Here is a 20,067-nt window from a genome sequence, read left to right as displayed (position 1 = left end):
TAGTACAAAACAAAAAGAGGTTTCTGGGCTACACACTGCTTGGATAAAAGCACAGACCCAGGATGGCTCCCAGAGCTGGCGGAAAATGTATCACCGCCATGTTGGGAAGCTGAAGTGGGCGAAGCCAGCAGCCGCAGCGCCATTTCAGGCTTAAAAGGCTGCAGTTTAAGCAATAGGCTCAAGGTAATATAAAACATAAGCCACATAAAGATGGCTACCACACAGAGAATCTGGATTATGTTCTCTTTGATATTTGTAACTGAAGAAAAACATTTGATTGCAAAAGCTGTTGAGTTATGCCAAAATGTATATTTTAAAGGTACCTTGACTTCAAAATTTGGATGTAAGGATATGTTGCTTTGGAAAAGAGGCTCTGCTTTTGTTTCTACAGAAAGCCAGAGGCTATGGATTTGTTCCAGATTAAGATACATCAGGTTTGATCAGCCAAGACCCCCTGAAAGGTCTCCGATGACACCATGGTCCAGATGATCCAACATCCAGAATCGTTTCAAGGCAACTGGCTCAGACGATACAGCCTCACGGACTACTCCATGATCCTTAAATTTTCTTTGTGTCCCCATAAGATACAGTGCCCCCCTCCAGCAGGAAGTAGTAAGAGAAGCTACGCCCAAATTCCCAAATATACCAAGCTGGCTTTGGAGATGTGTAAAAGTTAAAACCTTCCTTTTTAAAAAAAGAAAAGGGGAAGTGCTGTGGGATGGTCTGTATGTCAAATTGTTCTGATTGGTCAATAAATAAAACAGTGGCCAGGCAGGAAGTAGGTGGGACAAGGAGAGAGGAGAATTCTGGGAAGCGGAAGGGGAGGCAGAGAGACACTGCCAGCTGCCGCCATGACCAGCAGCATGTGAAGACGCCAGTAAGCCACCAGCCACATGGCAAGGTATAGATTTATGGAAATGGATTAATTTAAGATATAAGAACAGTTAGCAAGAAGCCTGCCACGGCCATACAGTTTGTAAGCAATATAAGTCTCTGTGTTTACTTGGTTGGGTCTGAGCGGCTGTGGGACTGGCGGATGACAAAGATTTGTCCTGACTGTGGGCAAGGCAGGAAAACTCTAGCTACAGCAGGGAAGGGAAGAAGACAAGCCCAGCTCTCTCCCCCAGGCTCCTGGATACCATGCCTCTTCCTCTGCTGGGAATTACCTCACCTGGAATGACTGGCAGGGGAAAGGAAGGAGCCTTCTTGTATCAGCAAGGAAGGTTGTCACGAGGTATGTGGAGAAGCAGTATCCTAGAACATTCATTAGTGTCAGTTCTGAGGGAAAAAAAATTCTGACGTGAGTGCATTATAGAAGTGGAAATCCAGGAGAACTGTGACATCACTGCCAACTGAGTGGTCATGAGAGAGAGAGAGAGAGAGAGAGAGAGAGAGAGAGAGAGAGAGAGAGAGAGAGAGAGAGAGAGAGAGAGAGAAAGGCTACAGCTGCAGTTGTCCAGCTGAAGCAGAAGACCTGAAGGTCCTCAACACAGAATACCACATATCCCTGGATGTCCACTCAACCTCTGCCAACTCCACCATTATCATACCCTTTGTACAACCTGTAGTTTAATACACTTACAAATAAAGCATATGTCCAATGCAGACGGCGAGAATAAAGCAGAATGATCGATTTGAGAAGCAAAGAGGACAAGCTGCTCCTGATACTATAGTGAAATCATTATAAAGCATTTCCAAATGCCACAGGTACTTGCTCAGCAGAAGTGATGAAGTTCATGCATACAGGCATACGGATGTCTCAATTCTCAGAAGTCCCCCAGTTTTGCAGGTGTAGAAACTGCAGGGACTTAGAGACCCTGCACTGAGCCTGAAAACCAACCTAACAAATGGCAGCGGGAAGATTCAAAGCCAACAGAGAAAAGCTACACTACACTGCCTTTCATTGACTGTGATGCGCAAACTAGAATCCTCAACCAGGAGGCGTGGCAGAGAAAGATAAAACACCAAATAAAACCAGCACAGCAGGGCCTTCCATGTAGTGAAGGACAGGACATGTCATAACTCAGAGTATGCAGAACAGTGACCTCGGTCAACATAACAGAGGAAAGACTTAACTTTTTTGGTGCAAAAACATTTCTGATATTGTATAGTTGCAGACCATTTATTAGTCTACAATGAAAAATGACCAGTGCAGCCAGGTAACACAAATTCTTCCTAAGTTTTGGGAAAGTTTGAGTAATACTACTCTATCCAAGCAACATAACACAACACCAGAGCAAAAGAGAAAGACTGGTTCAAGTAATTATAGATAAGTAATGCTTTGGGAATAATCTAAAATTTCATTTATGTAGTTGAAATTACAAAGCCTCAAATAATATTTTATCAATGAAGTTAAGGCTTAGTGACTAGCAAGGCAACAGGTGCAGGGTGGGCATCTCATGGATCCTGAACAAATGGCTGAATTCATAAACACAGTGTTAAGGACAGACAGGCATTGTTCTTTCATACACTTGAACTGTTTCTTAACTCCACAATGTGGATCCCATGACATTTCCTTGTTGGCAATGTTTTTCTTTTGCTTTGAATCCCAGGATCTCTGACTCAAACAAAGGAAAGGAAGTAGCATCCATCTTGAGAGAGAAAAGGAAACAGGTGGCCCCAATAACGAAAAGCAGAGGGAGGTTCTGGTCTTTGAACCGACACAGGCGATAAAGACAGTGGCTGCTTCTTCCAAAAGGCTGTATCTGCATTTGAGAAAATACAAGCCCACCCTCCAGTAGAGCAGGACTTCTGACGTAAATATGTCCTTAAAGCCACACAGTAGTGACTGGTAGAGATGAAACACACTCTCAGTATGCACAGCTAATATAATACCAACAGCTGTAAACTCAGGCCAAGAAAAACATCTTTTTCTCAAAAGCATTGCAGTGCCCTTAGGGCTCATTACTGAATCGATATGTTCTCGAAAATAACTATTCTTTCTCTAAAGGAACCTTTAAAAATAACCCAAGCAAAGGAACACAAGTATCTCCAGTTATTTCTAAGATGTTAGCTTAGATCTATACTGGCCAAACTGTTTAGCAAACTTCTGTCCTGTTTTAAAGGAAAATCAATCAATCCATCAAAGAAAGGTCTATGTGAAATAATGAAGATCGCTAGGACACATTTCCCACCATCCAAGAGTGGCATCCTTTCACCAACGGCAAATCCGAGGTTCTCTGGGCATGCTCTATCCTTGGGACAATCAATAGCATTATCTGTGGGGTGCTCGAGTCTCTGCTTCTGCGTAAGGCTCTTAGCTCATTTTAGCAGCATTAAAAAAAATGATGCAGGGTTCCTATAACCTTGGTGCTCTCCATGAACTTAGCTGCCTTCACACAATCCACCAACAGAGCACAAGCCGACAAGCTGAGGTTCTGCCAAATGGCAAAGCTGAGGGGACAAGTCAGCTGGCCATCGGGTGAAGTGGAGCCTTAAAACCAAAGAGGGTGCAGCCTCATTTCCAGGAGACAAAACAGTATTTAAAACACCCCCCCCCCAAAAAAAAAAGTGAGTAGGAAGAGTGAGATGGCTGTACTTTCAAAATAACAAATAACAAATTAAATACAAGAAGTGCCAAAGTAATCCGAACTGAAGGAAATGTGGGCTTTCAAAAAACCGCTCCTGTATATATACCATTCCCGTGGAAAAACAGGCCAGATGTGGGAGAGGAGCGGACATGGGCGTAGGTGACAATCAACCCAGGGATTTAACTTTCATTTCTATCTCATTTCCCTAAGTAGTTGGAGCTAGGTGGTAGTAATAGTTACAGAAGACAAAATAGTTACAGCTTCGGAGGTTACATATGCAACTGTCCTAGGTTCTGTCCTGGTAGTTGCCAGAAGAAACCTGCAAAGGAATGACAAAGCATTTTTTTTTTCAAATGAACAAATGCACTTGCCTTGATTTTTGACTATGCAAAACCAAGCCTACATTTGAGAAGCGGAGCATCAGTCAGCGAAACTGAATCCCAGCAGGTCTCAGCTTTTAAGAGTACAGAACCAGCTTCAGAGATTGGCCCACACATCTCTGTCCTTAAGAACAGAAACATCTCTGACGTTTACAAAATGCGCACAATGTACATTACTTGAGACAAACCTGGCCACCAGCTTTGCCTTTCTGTCTGCTTCTTGTCCTTCTTGTCAATCTGATGCAGACACAGGCAAAAGTGGACTAAATCCATGGTTTGGGGAGGGCTCCTGGTTTAGAACAAAGTAATCTACATGACAAAACCCCATGCTAACACAGGACAACGATTTGTTCAGTATTACCCAGGCTCTTTTTTTGATTACAATTTTTTTTCCATTATTTCAAAATACACGCTCGCTCCTAAGGAGAAAAAGCAAGACTCGGTTAGTAAATGAATCTGGAAGTCTCTGATTTCCCAACGTGCTACTAAACTTCCCACGCCCTTACTTAAGAGGAGAAATGTATAAGGGAGACGCCTGGAAGCAAGTACCCCTCACTTCAATTCTCAGCTGGATTTTCCCATCTCTGAAGTAGGTTCTTTCCAGTTTGCGATCTCCAATCTCCAGAGAAGCATGCACATACAGGCAAACACGCACAATATATCTAGCCCCGAACACGCAGATTCACTGACACCACCACAGAAACAGCATCAACACGGTAATTACAGCCAACCACTGTGACAGTGAGACCTGGGTATCCTTTAAAAAACTCCGCAACCGCTGCCTAAAGCGCCCATTCCCCCACAGCCCCACTTCCACCAGGAACTTTAAAGGCGCAGGAAGACAAAACAGGTTGCACCCAAGAGACAAGAAAGAAAACAGAACGTGCGCTTTGGAGACGAGGGCTTGACTGCAAAATGAGCAACGGTGGCCAGTTGCCTAAAAAATGTAGCGTTATTAGAAAATGCCAGTCCAGACTCCAGACACCCGGGTCATGTCATGGAGAAAAGTAAGTAAATTATAGTGGCCACTGTTTTTAAAGAGTAAGAAGAGTAATTACAATTGTCACCACAGCCTTCCGGACAGCAGCTTGCACGTGCAGCCGCTCCTTCAGCTCCACCGCCTCAGCCTCCCGGCATCCTGCGCTGCCCGCTGCAGAAATAGGGGACCCTGGCCCGGGGCCTGCGGAGTCAGTGGGTGGAGCCAGTGGGCGGGGTCGGTGGGCGTGACCTCGCGGGCACCGCCCCTCGTCCCTGGCGCGCCCAGCCCTCGTGCGCCTGCGCTTCCCACCCGCCTGTGGCAGGCTCCTGGTTGGTCGAACCCGGCTGTGGTAGCGCCTGGGATGCTGCTAATGGAGCAGCATCCTGCAGAAACCTCAAGACCTAACTGGAGACCTCACTAGCCGGTCACTGACAGCCAGGACTCCTCGGGGCAAAGGAGATGAATGTGGGAAAGCTGGTCTGTTTGATTGGAAGCAGGGTCCCGTAGGAGCCCGCCTCTGCAGGGCGGGGGAGGGGTTGTCTCCTCAGGAACTAGCGAAGGAAACTTGGGGCGAGCGCGCGCTGCCAGCCCACAGCCCCGGAGCGAGCGCCGGCCTGCAGTTACCTTTTCGCGGGTAAACCGCTCCTCTGCACCGCTCTAGGGTTCCCCTGCCAGGCGGGCCGCGGGGCAGCCGGTGCCAGGCACTTTTTGAGGTTGCCCTGCAAACAAAGGCGCATTTGGGGGTGGGGTGGAGTCGGGGTGTGTGTGTGCATCTTGTGTCGTTATTTCAGTATTAACTGGGATTTCCCACCTTTTAAGGGACATCTCATTGTATTAAAGCCTATCTTATTTTTGGATTGCATAATTATGGACAAATTATGTCGGCTGAAAGTTAAAGCAAGTCGTTGTCATACAAGAAAACAGTTTGTGAGTGGTTAGATAGTCTGGGACTTCGGAGGCTTTTACAACAGAAGGATCCTTCACATCTTTTGACCTTCTAAGTCTATACTGATAATATTTGGGAGGTGGCGAATGAAATGTCTTGTTTACATTTGGGAAGGGGGGGGTCACCATTTACTGACCGAAAATTGCGTTGGCCAATTGAATTTCATATGCACACGGGAAATGTTAGCATGGTCCTGATTAATAATAGCATATTTTTTATTTATATTAATTATTAATCTAAACTTTCAAAAGAGCCTCTCCTCCCCATGTAGCCCAGACTGTTCCTTCAGCTCAGTCTTTCAAGTAAGTGTTGAGCTTACAAGTGCATTCCCCAACTTCTTGCTCATTAATCTGAAATTTTAAATAAGTGTGAGAGCTGGGAGTTTTTGGCCCCAGGGGAGAGACCTTGCCTGGCATGAGGGAGACCGTAGCTTCAATATCCAGTACAGAGAGAAAACATTGAACCTCCTGAGTACTCCTCTACCTCTCTCGAGCCTCATGCCTAAGCCTGTATTATAATATATGTAATTTTTAAAAACCATCAATGCTTCACAAATAAGTTTTGGATGATTATTTTCTCCCTCTCTTTCTCTTACTCGAACTCAGTATGGTACCAGCACAGGATGGTTTCTGTCAGGACATTTTCTAAGTGATAACCACTGCCTTTCAGCAACAGCTCCTTCTCAGAAACTTCAGTTCCCACTTAGCCAACAGCTATGAGAAGGGGAGATTGTTATTCCCTAAAGACACAGCAGCAGCACACCCTACTTCTTCGAAGACCGTTGCCTCCAAAGCTCCCTAAGTTGCCTTCATGTAAGAAGAAATTTCATACAGGTATGTACAGATATGTATATTAACCTTGGTGTGTTTTTTCATAGAAATTCCTTGCTTTATATAATTCCCAATAAAGACAGTTATTAATAACCATAACTTAAAATGTTTGTAGTGAGGTGACAACAACCAGTGATTAATTCTATAGGTATGCTCATTGATTGGGTCCTCATTGGCAGATGTCTTAAGTGTGAATTTACTTATTGCTAAAATGTATTTGAAATCTTCAAATCAATAGCTCTTTTATGAATATTCTTTGGAATGTGTATTTAGGTAAACGAAAATACAAGTTATCTAACACACATGCACCCAGCTGGATGGAAGAGGTCTTCCTCTGCCTTTCTGTTTGAGCTCCTGTAATATAAACAACTGCTTCTTTCCCAGTCTACTTAATTGCATGTTTCTTGAATTTTTGTGCCTCCGCCACTGCCTCCCATGATTTCTGTAAGTGGAGTGCTGAAGCGCAGTCTAAGCACAAGAGAGTTGTGATGTGCTTAGCAGGGAGCACGTGGCAAATGAACTTCCCTGATGTGTGAGTGTTCTTGGCTGTGAGGTCCATGTTAACAAATCAAGAATACATTCTATGTGTTTAAAGATTTAATGTGTATTTAAATACCATGCCCCTCAAAGCAGAGCATAGATAGAGCCACAGGATTGTATGTTGAGTGGTGGATGAAAATGCTGACAGCAGAGACTTGAAGGAACCTAGGAGCTCGGTGTAGGGTAATTGAGCAATTTGTTAAGAGTTCACAAATAATGACGATTGGCTGTATTTCTTAAGCACAGTACTAGGAACTAGTGATAAAATAGTTAACAAAGCCAGACTCTGCTTATCTCCTTCTGTTAGTTTCTGTCAGGTATGATAGAGATAAAAATCGTGAGCAAATGTAAATCCACCTTGTCATAAGTACCATAAAGATGAGCCAGTTTGGGCGCTGGAATGTAATTGGTGTTTTGGCTCTTTGGCTCGTTACTCTTTTGAGGGGCCTGCCACCTAGCTCCCAAATAATCACACACAGAGACTTATTCTTTATTATGAACACCCAGCCTTAGCTTGGCTTGTTTCCAGCCAGCTTTTCTTAAATTTCCCTGTCTATCTTTTGCCTCTGGGCTTTTATCTTTCTCTATTTCTGTATACCTTTCTTTGCTTCTTACTCCATGGTTTGTTGTATAGCTGGGTGGCTGGTCCCTTCTTCTCTCACTCCTCTATCTTCTCTTTGCAGATTTCTCCTCCCAATAATTCTCTCTGTCTGCCAGCCCCATGTATCCTTTCTCCAGCCATGCTATTGGCTGTTCAGCTCTTTATTAAACCAATCGGGTGTTTTAGACAGGCAAAGTAACACAGCTTCACAAGAGTTAAGCAAATCATAAAGGAATGCAACACATCCTTGTATCATTAAAACAAATGTTCTACAGCATAAACAAATGTAACACATGTTAAAATAATATTCCACAACAGTGGAGAGATGGTGAAGAGCACTGGCTGCTCTTCCCAGAGGATTAGGGTTCTATTCCCAGCACCCACATGGTGGCTCACAGTTCCCATGCTCCCTTCTGGTCCCTGCAGGTACAAGGCATGCACATCATGTAGGCAAAACCCTCACATACATTTTTTAAAAGTTAATGATAAGCTGTTTTTATAATGTAACTTTATAATCCTATTACTCCTATATTTCTGTATATTTCTCTATTAACTATTGTATTTATCGTAAGCAATATTTCTTTGTCTTTCCCTCCTGAATCTCCTCTACCATTTGACTTTATTGACTGTATTATTTTGATGCCAACATTTATATTGTGAGCTTTATAGTGTTAAATTTATTATATTTTTGATTGGTGCCTATTGAAGATGTGAAAAGCCACATATCCATTACCTCCAAATCACACACAACCATTGTTGTGTCGTTTCCACACCATCCTTCCTGTGTTTCTGTAATGCCTTGTGTTCCTATATTTACAGCCTGCTCTATAAGCACTGGAAAAGTAGGGATATAGTCCTTTAGAAAAGCTAAGATCATAGTGAAGTGATACAATGAAGGACGCTGGTACATTTTTGCTGTTCTCTATCAGCAGAGGAGGTCCTTAGGTGTTAGGGGGATATCAGTTTCCCCTTCAACAGACACTTCTAGGACTTCTCCACAAGTCCTGTCCCCCCCACACACCCAGTTGGTTTGAAATGGGAAATTTCATGCCCTTCTCCAGCCACCAAAAGGAGAGGGAGATTAAGGGAACAAGATGCAGTAGCGTTATCCACAGTCCCTCTCTCTGAATCAGATTATGTTCTTACATACAGAGAACAGACAGTTGAGATGCCAGAGAGAACTTACGTACTTTCCTACTGAAGTTCTGCCATAATGAATCTATCCCCTCCTCACTAGAATGTAATGTTAATCACCATTTATTGCATCAGTTGAGACAACAGAGAAATGACACTTGACATTCTGTCCCATAGGAAAGTAGAGGTATATCTGATGGAGTGAGATGCCCAAGAAGTCGAGATCCATGTGTTTCTGAGCCTAAGAGAGAAGAGTTCTTAGTAGAGAGATAAACATGCAACATCTTCTAGTCAATATCAGCTTGTCCCTATGTCTGAAAGATTGCTTTTATATTTTTACTTGGCATTAAAAAGAACCATTGATCCTTACTTAAAAAAAAATCCAGACGGGGAAAGCTAATGATGAAAGAACCATTTCATCAAAAATCACTTATCAGTTTCTCCATTTATATTACCAGAGTTTGAGTGACAGCTGCCCCAATCTCTCTCTATGTCTTGTACCTTTCCTCACGGCTTGTGTTCTTCCAAGAGCTGCTCTCCATCCTTTGTAAGTCCTTTCGCTGTTTTACTTCACAGTTGTTTGCTCAAAAATGTCTCCCCGTCAGCTTGACGGAAGTCTCGGTAGCTAAACAGGTCTGGGTTTTGAAGGTGAGTGAGGTACGAAGTGAAAGACAGACGCTCAGCCTTCAGCAGCTTTGTTTGGGCAGCTTGATACCTGTGGGCTAATTTTACTCTCCCTCCCTGCTTCTCTTGTTTAGCTACCACCACTAGTGAAACTGAGCAGCCCCATATAAAACTCCCTCAGGATGAAAGCGCTTTAGTCAAAAACGACGAATGTGTTTCTCAAGCACAAAGACCTATCAGTATCCAAAGCCTCTGTCTCGATCATGAATTTAAGGCACTGCAAAGAGCGGTTAACATTTTACCACATCCACGCAGCTGGAAGATTCCACGTAGTGCTGTTGGTTCCATGTTCATCCCAAGTTGCCTGTCGGCATCTTCTCGAGTTTTTAGGAAAAAAATACGCAAAATGAAAAGAGCCAAAAGGAAGTCCAAGAAAAAGGACAAAAGAGAATCACTTTTTGTGGATAAATCATTTAACAACCTTTTAGTTCTTTCCAACCAGTTTACCAAGCCTGTACCCGATTCCTACTCTAGGCTTATAACTACTAAAGTTAAGAGAGCAAGTATTGATTCTCGCCCTGTACCAAAGACTCCAGACTATACTCAAGAGCTTCCTCTTCTGGGGGATGTAACCGAAACACTGCTCAGCCCTATACCCAGCGTCTCATCCACAGTACCTGAACCACAGTGGTCTGAACGGCCGCCACCCCGCACGGCAACATTAAAAAAGGTGGTACTGAAAATTACTGCTCTCCCGGCGTTCCATACTCTGCCATCACCTGTTTTACCAAGAAGACCTCCAAGGCAGATTGCAATAGGTAAATAAAACTGAAACATGGCCTGCCCGTAGTGGTGCCATCAGGACGAAGGGAAGAGAAATTCAAGGAGATGGATGGCTCCCTCCCCTCTGGGTTTTCAGGGTAGAAGGAAGGAACCGCCTTTTAAATTGACATTAAATCCTCGGCTTAGAAGCAACAACAGACGTCCTAAACCTTATAAACATACTGGTGCCGACCTGGCTTCTGGATCCAGATAGTATTAATGAGAGCTCATCAGGAAGTTCAGAAACCGTAAAAAGGGATCAGTGAGAAAAGGTGCTTGTAGTGCCTTAGGTGGGGCTAGAAGTCATCATGTGAGAATATACAGTAATTTAGGGGGTGGCCTAGATGATTCCTGAACTCCTTCAGGAGGACAGGAAGTGCTGGTAGGTGCATCCTAGTCCATTAAGTGGTGAATAATTATAATGAAACCACCCTCAAAGATACCTAAATGTTGTCCTTCTCCCCCCACCCCCTTTTTTATCTAGAAAATGCTGCAGAGAGTGCAAAGTTAGAAGCTCCCAAACCACCTGAAAATGGTAAATGCTGGGTTTATACCATCCTTTTAGAAATTATAAGATTATTTTCTCTCGATACAAGTGTTTGTGTAGGTGTGTAAAGCACGCGTCTGTCCTACCTCATTTCCAGTTCCTTCGGCCACTTATTCAGCACTTGCTTCTTTGACGATGGACCAGATATTGTACGGATGTTGAGAATATGGAACCTGATGTGTTCCTAATCGAGACAGGGTTGTTAACATACAGTTATAAGAGTCAACTCTCACCGCATACCAGACCCCCTTCTGAGTGCCTGGACTTTAGTCATCTAGCAGAAACAAATGAACCCATTTAAGGAAAGATTACCTTATTCTACTGCCAGAGGTGGTGGCAGACATCCTTCATCTCATCACTTAGTTAGGTGGAGGCAGGAAGATTCAAAGTTCAGTGCCAGCCTGGGCTATATAGTGAGCTCCATGCCAGGCTGGGCTATAAGACACTATCTAAAATATTACCTTATTTTGGACCTCACATATATGTCCACCCACAATCTGATGGACATAGTATGTGGCAAATAATTTATCATTATCAAGCATGCAAAAGCAAAATGAATGAAAAGTAGCAGAAACAGTATTAGAGTTACCCAACAGATTTTAAATAAAGAGTTCTGGTCCTGTCCGTTATCAAGTAACCTGCTGTGGGATGATGCTCTTGTACACGGTAAAGATTTGTTACTTGAACTGGTTTGATAAAATGCTGATTGGATAGTAGTCAGGCAGGAAGTATAGGCAGGGTGAGCAGACTAGGAGAATTCTGGGAAGAGGAAGGGCCGAGTTGGGTTTGGTTCTTGGTTCAGTAACCTCTACAGTTAAATCTACCAAAAGGTACATAAAACAGCTACCAAAGGCATTGGAAAGTAACATGTGCAGACATGACTCACATGGCCCTAATCCCCCAACCTAAAGAAGCTTATGGGTGAGCAGGGTGGGTGAGCAGAGATGAAGCTGCAGCTCTGTGTCTTAATTCACCCTCCTGCCACACCTCACTCTGGCCCTCCTCCAATGGCCAGATTTCACTGCATTGCCTTGTACACGTTTCTCAAATTTTTGATTAGCTTTTACTTTGATGGATTCAGAGCAAGTACAGTCTGGGTAGATGAAGGATCTGAGGAATTGATTCCGGAAGATCTGGATAGCTAATTCTTTTGCTAACTCATTCTTGTGAGAGCACTCATATTGCTTAACCATCGAAGTCCTAATACACTGAAGTTTTATGTTTTGATTTGTTTTAATTAGCTTTCATTGGAACCATGAGAAAACTAGACACAGATGCCTATGTTTTACGAGGGGAAGGCTTTAAGACTATCGCAGCAACACGCTATGACACCATAATGGCGATGACCACCCTGGCCATAATAAATTGCCAGATATATGGAAGAAACGCACTTAGTCTTAAGGTATGCTAGATCTCTTTAATAGTAATGTCCTCTGGTGTTATCAGTTGTTTGTATCTTCAGTTTCCCAATATAGGTTAGCTTCTATTTGACTGAAGGAGTCTTCTCAGTTACAGCTGAGATTTCTCAGGAACACATGCAAATTATACCTTTAAATTTACCTGTCCGAGTTTATCTTCAGTTCACCAATAAAGTTGAAAAGGATGCTGAGAGCCAAAGAAATTATACTCTTTTTATTTCTTCATCATTTAGCCTAATAAGTAGGATTGAGATTGTTCATGTTTTTAAGTTGCCAGAAGCTATAGACCTTGTGTCAAGTCTCACGTGAGGCTGGTTTGAACTGAACACTTGCACTGCCCAGCAAATGAATCACAGTAGCATTGATCATCATTTATTAAGTACACACTGTGTTCCAAGCCTGTGCTCCTCCTACCACTAACATTCCGCAAAGTAGGCATTGGAATCTTCATTTCATAGATGCCAACGTGGAGGCTGCGGGAAAGTAGCTTGCACAGGATCTCACAGTGAGTAAGCAGAGTCGTGTTTGCACCCAGAGCTGTTTGCTTGTCTGAGACGGGGTCTCTGGCACTGACCGTGGAACTGAGGACGACTTCTGATCCTTATGCCTCCACCTCCTGAGTGCTGGGATTATAAGTATGTTCCACCATGCTCCACTTACAGGGTGCTGGGAATGGAATCCAGGGCCCCATGCATGCTGAGCGAGCATTCGACCAAAACAAACTACATACCCAGTTGCCCAGAACTCTTTGGCCTCGAAAATCTATATTTTTTTAAAGAAGGGAAAAGGGAGAGGGGAGGAGAGGGAGAGAGAATGTTAATGAGTTGCAAAAGTGTTAGCCAGAGTGAAGTATGCATGTTTTTCATGTTAGTAAATGAGTTAATTTTTATCACCTCAACAGTCACCTTCCTACTCAGAAATTGCTCTAGTTGGCCATGTAATGCATTATATAGCCCTGGAAGGACATTTCATCAGCAAAGCATCCTGGTTTTGGAATTCCATGAGCTTATCAAGTTCTTTTTATTCTCAGCTGAAGAGCATGTCTTGAACAAGCATGGTGCTGTGTATAAAAAGGCAGAAGTGGTACATAATTGAGTAACTTAGCAACAATCCAGTCTAGAGCATTCACATACATACATACATCAATCGCCCACCCTTCCAAGAGTTTGGATTTCCGTCTCTGTTAGCAGCTTTTGCTTTTTCCTCCAATGAGGATTAAGTTTTGAGGATTTCAAGTCTCAGGATTTCAACAGGATGTTAATGTTTTAGGATTGTCATGTGACCTTTTGGACCTCATTGTTTGGGATTATGGCTTTTTGAATTATAATCATCACTGACAAAGGTCCTAGAGCTAATAAATAAGTTCAGCAAAATTACAGATAATAAGATCAACATACAAAATCATAGACTGTTTCTATGCATAAGAAAAAGAAACTAGGGAAGTAGTTCATGGAAACAGATTACCCATAGAAAAATGAAAACATGCTCATCATCTCATAAAATAAAAATAATGCAGGCTGAGGCGATGGCTTCGTGGATAAAGCACCTGCGTTCAAGCCTAGAGACCTGAGTTCGAATCCCTACCACCCTCCTAAAGCTGAGCATGTTAGCATGAGTATGGGCCATATGATCCTGGGAAGAAGTAAGAGAATCTTCAGAAGCTCGTGGCCAGATAGCCTTGTGTGTGGAGTGTAGGACAAATAGACCCTGTCTCAAGGTGGAAAGCAAAGATTCATACTCAAGGTTGTCCTTTGACTGCCACATGTGCCCTGTAGAACTCGTGCCTATACTCACACATGCACACACATATCCATCACGCATACACACAAAGAACAGTATGATTTAAAACTAAATAGAGTTGTAATTTTCCTCATAAGAGATCAGAAAAGTTTTGACAGTGCATCTTATAGCATTACTATTAGAAAATTAAACTGTTCCACATAGAGAGAATTTACTGTTAATAATATTTTGTTTTTTGTTACTCTCCTTTAGGGATTCTTTCTTCTGTACTGTCCAGACTTAACACCTCTGACTTTTCAATTGATATACCTTAATTTATCATTTAATGACCTCAACAAATTTCCTATGGAAGTGAGTCCATTTTTTTCCTTATCTATATTGCTATAATTTGCTATTGTAAATAAAAGTAGACATCTTATGATATCCTAAAGATATTATGAAACAAATTCATGTTGGACTGCATCTAAAAAGGCCTTACTTATTAGAAGTGAAGAAAGTGTAGCACATTTTTCTTTGGAAATTCAGTGACATAAGCCCCAAATGCTTTATGTCTCAAATATGTTCTCATGGTTGTAAGTTGCATAAAAAATAATTTATTCTTCTTTTAGTAACATTTAAAATGAACTTGTATGTGTGCTAATGAAAAATTAAAAAGCCAAGTTAGTCTGGGTAGACTGGGGTGAACCAGTTTTGTCTGCACATGACAGGATCATCTCATGAACTCTCAGCAGCTGTAGTTGCCTGCACAAGAATGTACAAGATCAAGCCAGTCAGCATTCTAGTGTGGACTGGGGAGGGGCTCAGGAGTCCCCACTCCAGTCTGAGAGTTGATGACTGCTGGGGGAGGGGCAAGTGTGCTCTTCTAAGTGTATGGCCTCTATGGACCTAGAGAAAACCAAATACCAAAAGCCAAATGGTAGGTCAACCCATTCCAGTGCATGGCCTCATAACCATGACCATATGGGCAGTGCAAGTTACACTCAATTGTGTTCTTATTTCTCTCTGTCTTTAAAAAGTGAAACACACACACACACACACACACACACACACACACACACACACACACACGCACAAAATCCCCACAAAATGGAAACCCAAACATACAAGCAAAGGACCAATAAGACAAAAAATGCCCAAAGAAAAATGAGACAAAAAAGTCTACAAAAATACCATTGAAGCCGGGCGGTGGTGGCGGCAGGTGGATCTCTGTGAGTTCAAGGCCAGCCTGGGCTACCAAGTGAGTTCCAGGAAAGGCGCAAAGCTACACAAGAGAAACCCTGTCTCGAAAAACAAAAACAAAAACAAAAATACCACTGAGTTTGTTTTATGTTGGCCAAGTACTCCTAGGAATGAGGCATACCCCGAAGTGTGGTTAATATACCCAGTGAAATTCCCTTGAAGAAAACTATTTTTTCCTTTGCCAGCAGGTATCAGTTGCAGATAGCTTCTTGGTTAAGGGTGGAAGCCTGTGTTCACTTTCACATCTTGGTACTGAGACCCTGTCTGGCTAGAATCTGTGCAGGCCTTCTGCATGCAGCCAGTTTCTGTGAGTTCATATGTGCATCAGTCCTGCCATGTCCATTTGGAGTTGGGTTCTGTGCAGAGTGATGGACACGGATCTGTTTGCAGCCATTCAGTTTGACCAGCTTTATTTGTTAAAGATGCTGCTTTTTCTCCAGTGTGTTCTTATGGTTTCTTTGTCAAAAATCAGGTGGCCACAGGTGTGTAGGCTCATGTCAGGATATTCAACTCAATTCCATTGGTCAATGTGTCTGTTTTTACGCCATCACCATGATATTTTCATTAGTATAGCTCTGTAGTACAACTTGAAATCTGGGACAGTGATTCCTCCAACAGTTCTTTTATTATTCAGAATTGTTTTACTGTCCTGGGTTTTTTTGTGTTTCCCTATGAAGTTGAGGATTTGTTTTCAATTTCTCTGAAGAATGGTGTTGGAATTTTGATGGGGATTGAATTGAATCTGTAGATTGCCTTCAGTAGGATGGCAGTCTTCATGATATTAATTAATTAATCTACCAATCCGTGAGCATTGGATCTTTCCATCTTCTGTAGTCATGTTTAATTTCTTTCTTCAACATCTTAAAGTTTTTATCATACAAATCTTTTACTTGCTTGGTTAGAGTTATCCCAGGATATTTTTTGAGGCTATTTTGAAAGGTACTAATTTCCTGATTTCTGTCTGTTTGTCATGTGTATGTAGAAAAGCTACTGATTTTTGTGTGTTAATTTTGTATCTTGTTGCTTTACTGAAAATGTTTATCAGTTGTAGAAGTTTCTTGGTAGAGTTCTTAGGGTCTTTTATGCATAAAACCATATCATCTGCAAATAAAGACATTTGACCTCTTACTTTCCTATTTGTATTCCTTGATGTCCTTCAATTGTCTTATTTTTCAAGCTAAGAGACTTCAAGTACTATATTGAATAGATATGGAGAGAGTGGCTAACCCTGCCTTATTTCTGATTTAGTGGAAATGCATTGTGTTTGTCTCAATTTGGGTTGATATTGGCTGTGGCTTCTGGTGAAGGCATATTTTCTTGGCTGTTAAAGTTTGTGTTTATATATCAGGGACTAGGCATCTGGAGTTGTACTTGAGGTATTTTTTGGTGTTGCCATCTGGTCTTGTCTTTGTTGGGTGAGTGTTCTGTTCTTGGGTTGCTGTTCCCATCTGTGGATCCTAGGCAAGTGTGGTGGTTGTGGGTTCCCTGGTAGGGAGTGCCTTTGTGGGTCAGTGTGTGTCAGAAGAGAATGGAGACAGACTAAGAAGTAATGCTGAGAGGAGCTTGGGGAAGAGCTAGGGAGACCTTAGGTTTTCACCAAGAGGCAGAGTCCCCAGGGAATGAAGATGGGGGAGGAGGGATCCTGCCAGCAGGCTATTACAGGACTTAGAGAAAGACCAGAGGGATCTTATTGGAGTACAGGAAGGGTAATGAAAATTGTCTTCATGATTCCCAGTCTAGTTTGGCCATTGGGGATCCCTGGTAGAAAGAGTTTCTGGGGATTGGCATTTGACAAAAGGGATGGAGATGTGTTAGAAAGGAAGGCTGAGAGGGTCGGTGGGAAAGAGTTAAGTTGGGTCCCTGCCACGAGTCCCCAGAGAATCAAAGCAACTAATTCTTAAACAAGAAGTCAAGGAAGAATCAAAGGGGAAATTAGAGAATTTTGAAGGTGAATGATAGTGAAAATAGGGGGTCAACCTTTATTTGATGTATCTAGAACAGTGCTCAGGAGAAAACACACAGCTGTAAGTACCTGTTTTAAGAAACAAGTATCTCACCTGGTGGTGGTGGTGTACACCTTTGATCCCAGCACTTGGAAGGCAGAATCAGGTGGATTTCTGTGAGTTCGAGGCCAGCCTGGTCTACAGAGTGATTTCTAGGACAGCCAGGGGTGCACAGAGCAAAAAACAAACAAACAAGAAAACAAATAAAGAAAAGAAAAGAAAGAAGTATCTCATAGCAACAAAATAACCTTCCAACTTAAGGCATTAAAAAAAGAACTAAACCTTAAAGAGAATAAGGAAGGTAATAATAAAAATTAGTATAGGAATTATAGAGCAGGAAATCAATAGATATAAAGCAAAAAATTGCAAGAGTTACTACTTTGAAAAGATCAACAAAATGACAAGGATTCTATAGAAAGACCCCCCCCCCCAAATACAGAAGTTTCAAGCTCCCAAAATCAAGAATGAAAGGTCACTATTGATTTTACAGAAACACCAAGAAATAGTTTAGATTTTATTTATTTATTTATTTATTTATTTATTTATTTATTTATTTATTTTCAAGACAGGGTTTCTCTGTAGCTTTGGAGCCTGTCCTGGACTAGCTCTATAGACCAGGCTGACCTTGAACTCACAGATATCCACCTGCCTCTGCTTCCTGATTGCTGGGATTACAGATGTGCACTACCACCACCCAGCAATAGTTTAGATTTTTAAATAACTATTTCAACCAATTTAGTAACTTAGATGAAATGAATATATTTCTATAAACACATATAAGCAGACTAAAACTGGAAAATATGAATGATTTATAATGAGATTTAACAATAATTTTAAACTTCCCACAAAGAAATATTTCAGTCTAGATGATTTAATGGGTGAATTATATCAAATTAATGATGAATAATTAAACCAGTCTTTCACAAAACCAACAAATAGAAGAGGAGAAAGCATTTCTCATTTCAAACCATCTCCAATTGCCGGTGATATAAGTATAATAAGACACACAATAAAATACAATTATAGTGTATAAGTATTTTCTGAAAGGTTGCAGTGTCTAAAGTTAATAAAGAAAAAAGTCAATTGCATTTTAATATGCCATCAATATACAATCTTGATAAGAAAATTGAGAAAGCAGTTTCATTTAAAAATCACGTGAATAAGAATGAAATATTTAGGAATAGTTTCAACCAAAGCACCATACCTACACTGAAATTTCAGTAGAAAAAAATTAAATAAGACGTGTATAGATGGACAAACATCCCAGGCTCACTGGTCTGAAGGTTTGATATTTTTTAAATGATAATAGTTTCAAATTAATCTACAGATTAGTTCAGTTTTACATTTTCATATAAAAAATTGATGGGCATGAAATTTTTAAGAGATTGTAGTGAAGTAACCTGAGTGTGACAGCCGACTAAGGTGAATCCTGGAGATACTTCCTTTCTCCCTCATCTTTGCCTGGTGGTCTTATATGAAAATATGAGTTAATAAAAATGTAGGACTTTTCTCAGATTGAAACACTCCATCCTGCAGGGAAGCTCTTAAACCAGAAACAAACAAACAAAGCAAAGCAAACTCAAAATAGCTTCAGGAAGTCCCTGAAACTAACTAGATTCAATACCTCACTACCCGCCTCCCCAAGAATAAACAGCAAAGAATGCTGAGAGTCACCATCAGAGGAACAAGGCTGAAAAGAAGGCTCTGAGCTAGCCCAGCTGCCTAGAAGAAGCAGAGGCTGACTGAGCTGCCAGAAGAGGTTTGGACCAACTGAATCACTTGGAAAGGACACTCTCCAACCTGTTGAGCTGCTTACAGGTTGTACAGTGTGTGTCAGGTTCCCAGCGTTGTGAGCTGTCACCTGTGCTAGGGTGGGTGTTGGTGATACAGCTGTCTCTGAGTCATTTCCACTTCTGTAAGTGACCCCCGATATAACTCACTGGACTTCCGTGGTATCCAGACTTGGGTCTGTTGTAGGCTCCCTGTCTGGGATGTGTGTGTTGTCTCTCCAGGAGAAGTCTTGTCACACAACAGTGTGTGTTCATGTGTCTGTGTCTGTGTGTGCATGTGAACATGCATGTGGGTACCCATGGAGGCCAGGAGAGGACACTGGATCCCGTGTAGTTACAGGCAGTTGTGAGCCACCCAACTTGGAGGCAAGGATCAGAACTCCAGTCCCCTTCAACAGCAATAAGTGCTCTTAACCTCTGAGCCTTCTTGACAGCACTCTGTAGATGTAACCAACCGTCTTATTAAATAAGAAACACAGAACCAATGTAAAAGAGAAAGCCGAGAGGTCAGAGCTCAGAGCTAAAATCTCACCCTTCCTCCTGCGGTGTCCCAGCTTCCCGAAAGAGAGCTATTTCCCAGTGTGTAAGTCGTTTCATAGTCATTCTGCCTTCTCATTGGTTGTAAACCCAAACACGTGACTGCCTCGTCACTGTCTCTATGTACAGCCCCCCCAGGTCTTAAAGGCATATGTCTCCAATGCTGGCTGTATCCCTGAACACACAGAGATCTATGGGATTAAAGGTGTGTGCCACCACCGCCACGCTCTGTCTATGGCTCTAATAGCTCTGACCCCCCGGGCAACTTTATTTATTAACATACAATCAAAATCACATTTCAGTACAATTAGAATACCACCACAGCACTCCAAGGATAATTCTTGAGTCAGGGACATATGAGCACAGTAGTTTTACTGTCTCAGCACACCATCATGTTAACTCCAACC

General features: G+C 42.1%; 2 protein-coding genes across 15 annotated transcripts in view; one reads left to right on the top strand and one right to left on the bottom strand.

The window, feature by feature from the left end:
• Positions 1-5,163, bottom strand: part of Lcp1 (lymphocyte cytosolic protein 1) — a 95,005-nt gene extending 89,842 nt beyond the window's left edge. Inside the window, exon 1 of one of the 2 annotated variants that reach the window (XM_042285171.2) lies at positions 4,969-5,163. The gene's annotated coding sequence lies outside the window, so the exon portion shown is untranslated. The remainder of the gene's footprint in view (positions 1-4,968) is intronic. The other variant, XM_076545379.1, reaches the window with a different exon arrangement.
• A 16-nt stretch (positions 5,164-5,179) lies between these two features.
• Lrrc63 (leucine rich repeat containing 63) overlaps positions 5,180-20,067 on the top strand; it is a 35,159-nt gene continuing 20,271 nt past the window's right edge. The window contains exons 1-7 of one of the 13 annotated variants that reach the window (XM_042285167.2): positions 5,689-5,816; positions 6,107-6,137; positions 6,441-6,668; positions 9,699-10,382; positions 10,871-10,921; positions 12,175-12,335; positions 14,344-14,442. In XM_042285167.2, the coding sequence (XP_042141101.2) occupies positions 6,551-6,668; positions 9,699-10,382; positions 10,871-10,921; positions 12,175-12,335; positions 14,344-14,442 (1,113 nt within the window). In that variant the 5' untranslated portion in view covers positions 5,689-5,816; positions 6,107-6,137; positions 6,441-6,550. Of the gene's footprint in view, positions 6,138-6,440; positions 6,669-9,698; positions 10,383-10,870; positions 10,922-12,174; positions 12,336-14,343; positions 14,443-20,067 lie in introns of all 13 variants that reach the window. The other 12 variants (XM_042285165.2, XM_042285162.2, XM_042285161.2 and 9 more) reach the window with 12 other exon arrangements.

The sequence above is a fragment of the Peromyscus maniculatus genome, chromosome 9 (genome assembly GCF_049852395.1).
Source record: "Peromyscus maniculatus bairdii isolate BWxNUB_F1_BW_parent chromosome 9, HU_Pman_BW_mat_3.1, whole genome shotgun sequence".
NCBI classification, from domain to species: domain Eukaryota; kingdom Metazoa; phylum Chordata; class Mammalia; order Rodentia; family Cricetidae; genus Peromyscus; species Peromyscus maniculatus.
The sequence above is the reverse complement of the archived record's forward strand: the minus strand, read 5'-3'. Positions and strand labels throughout refer to the sequence as shown.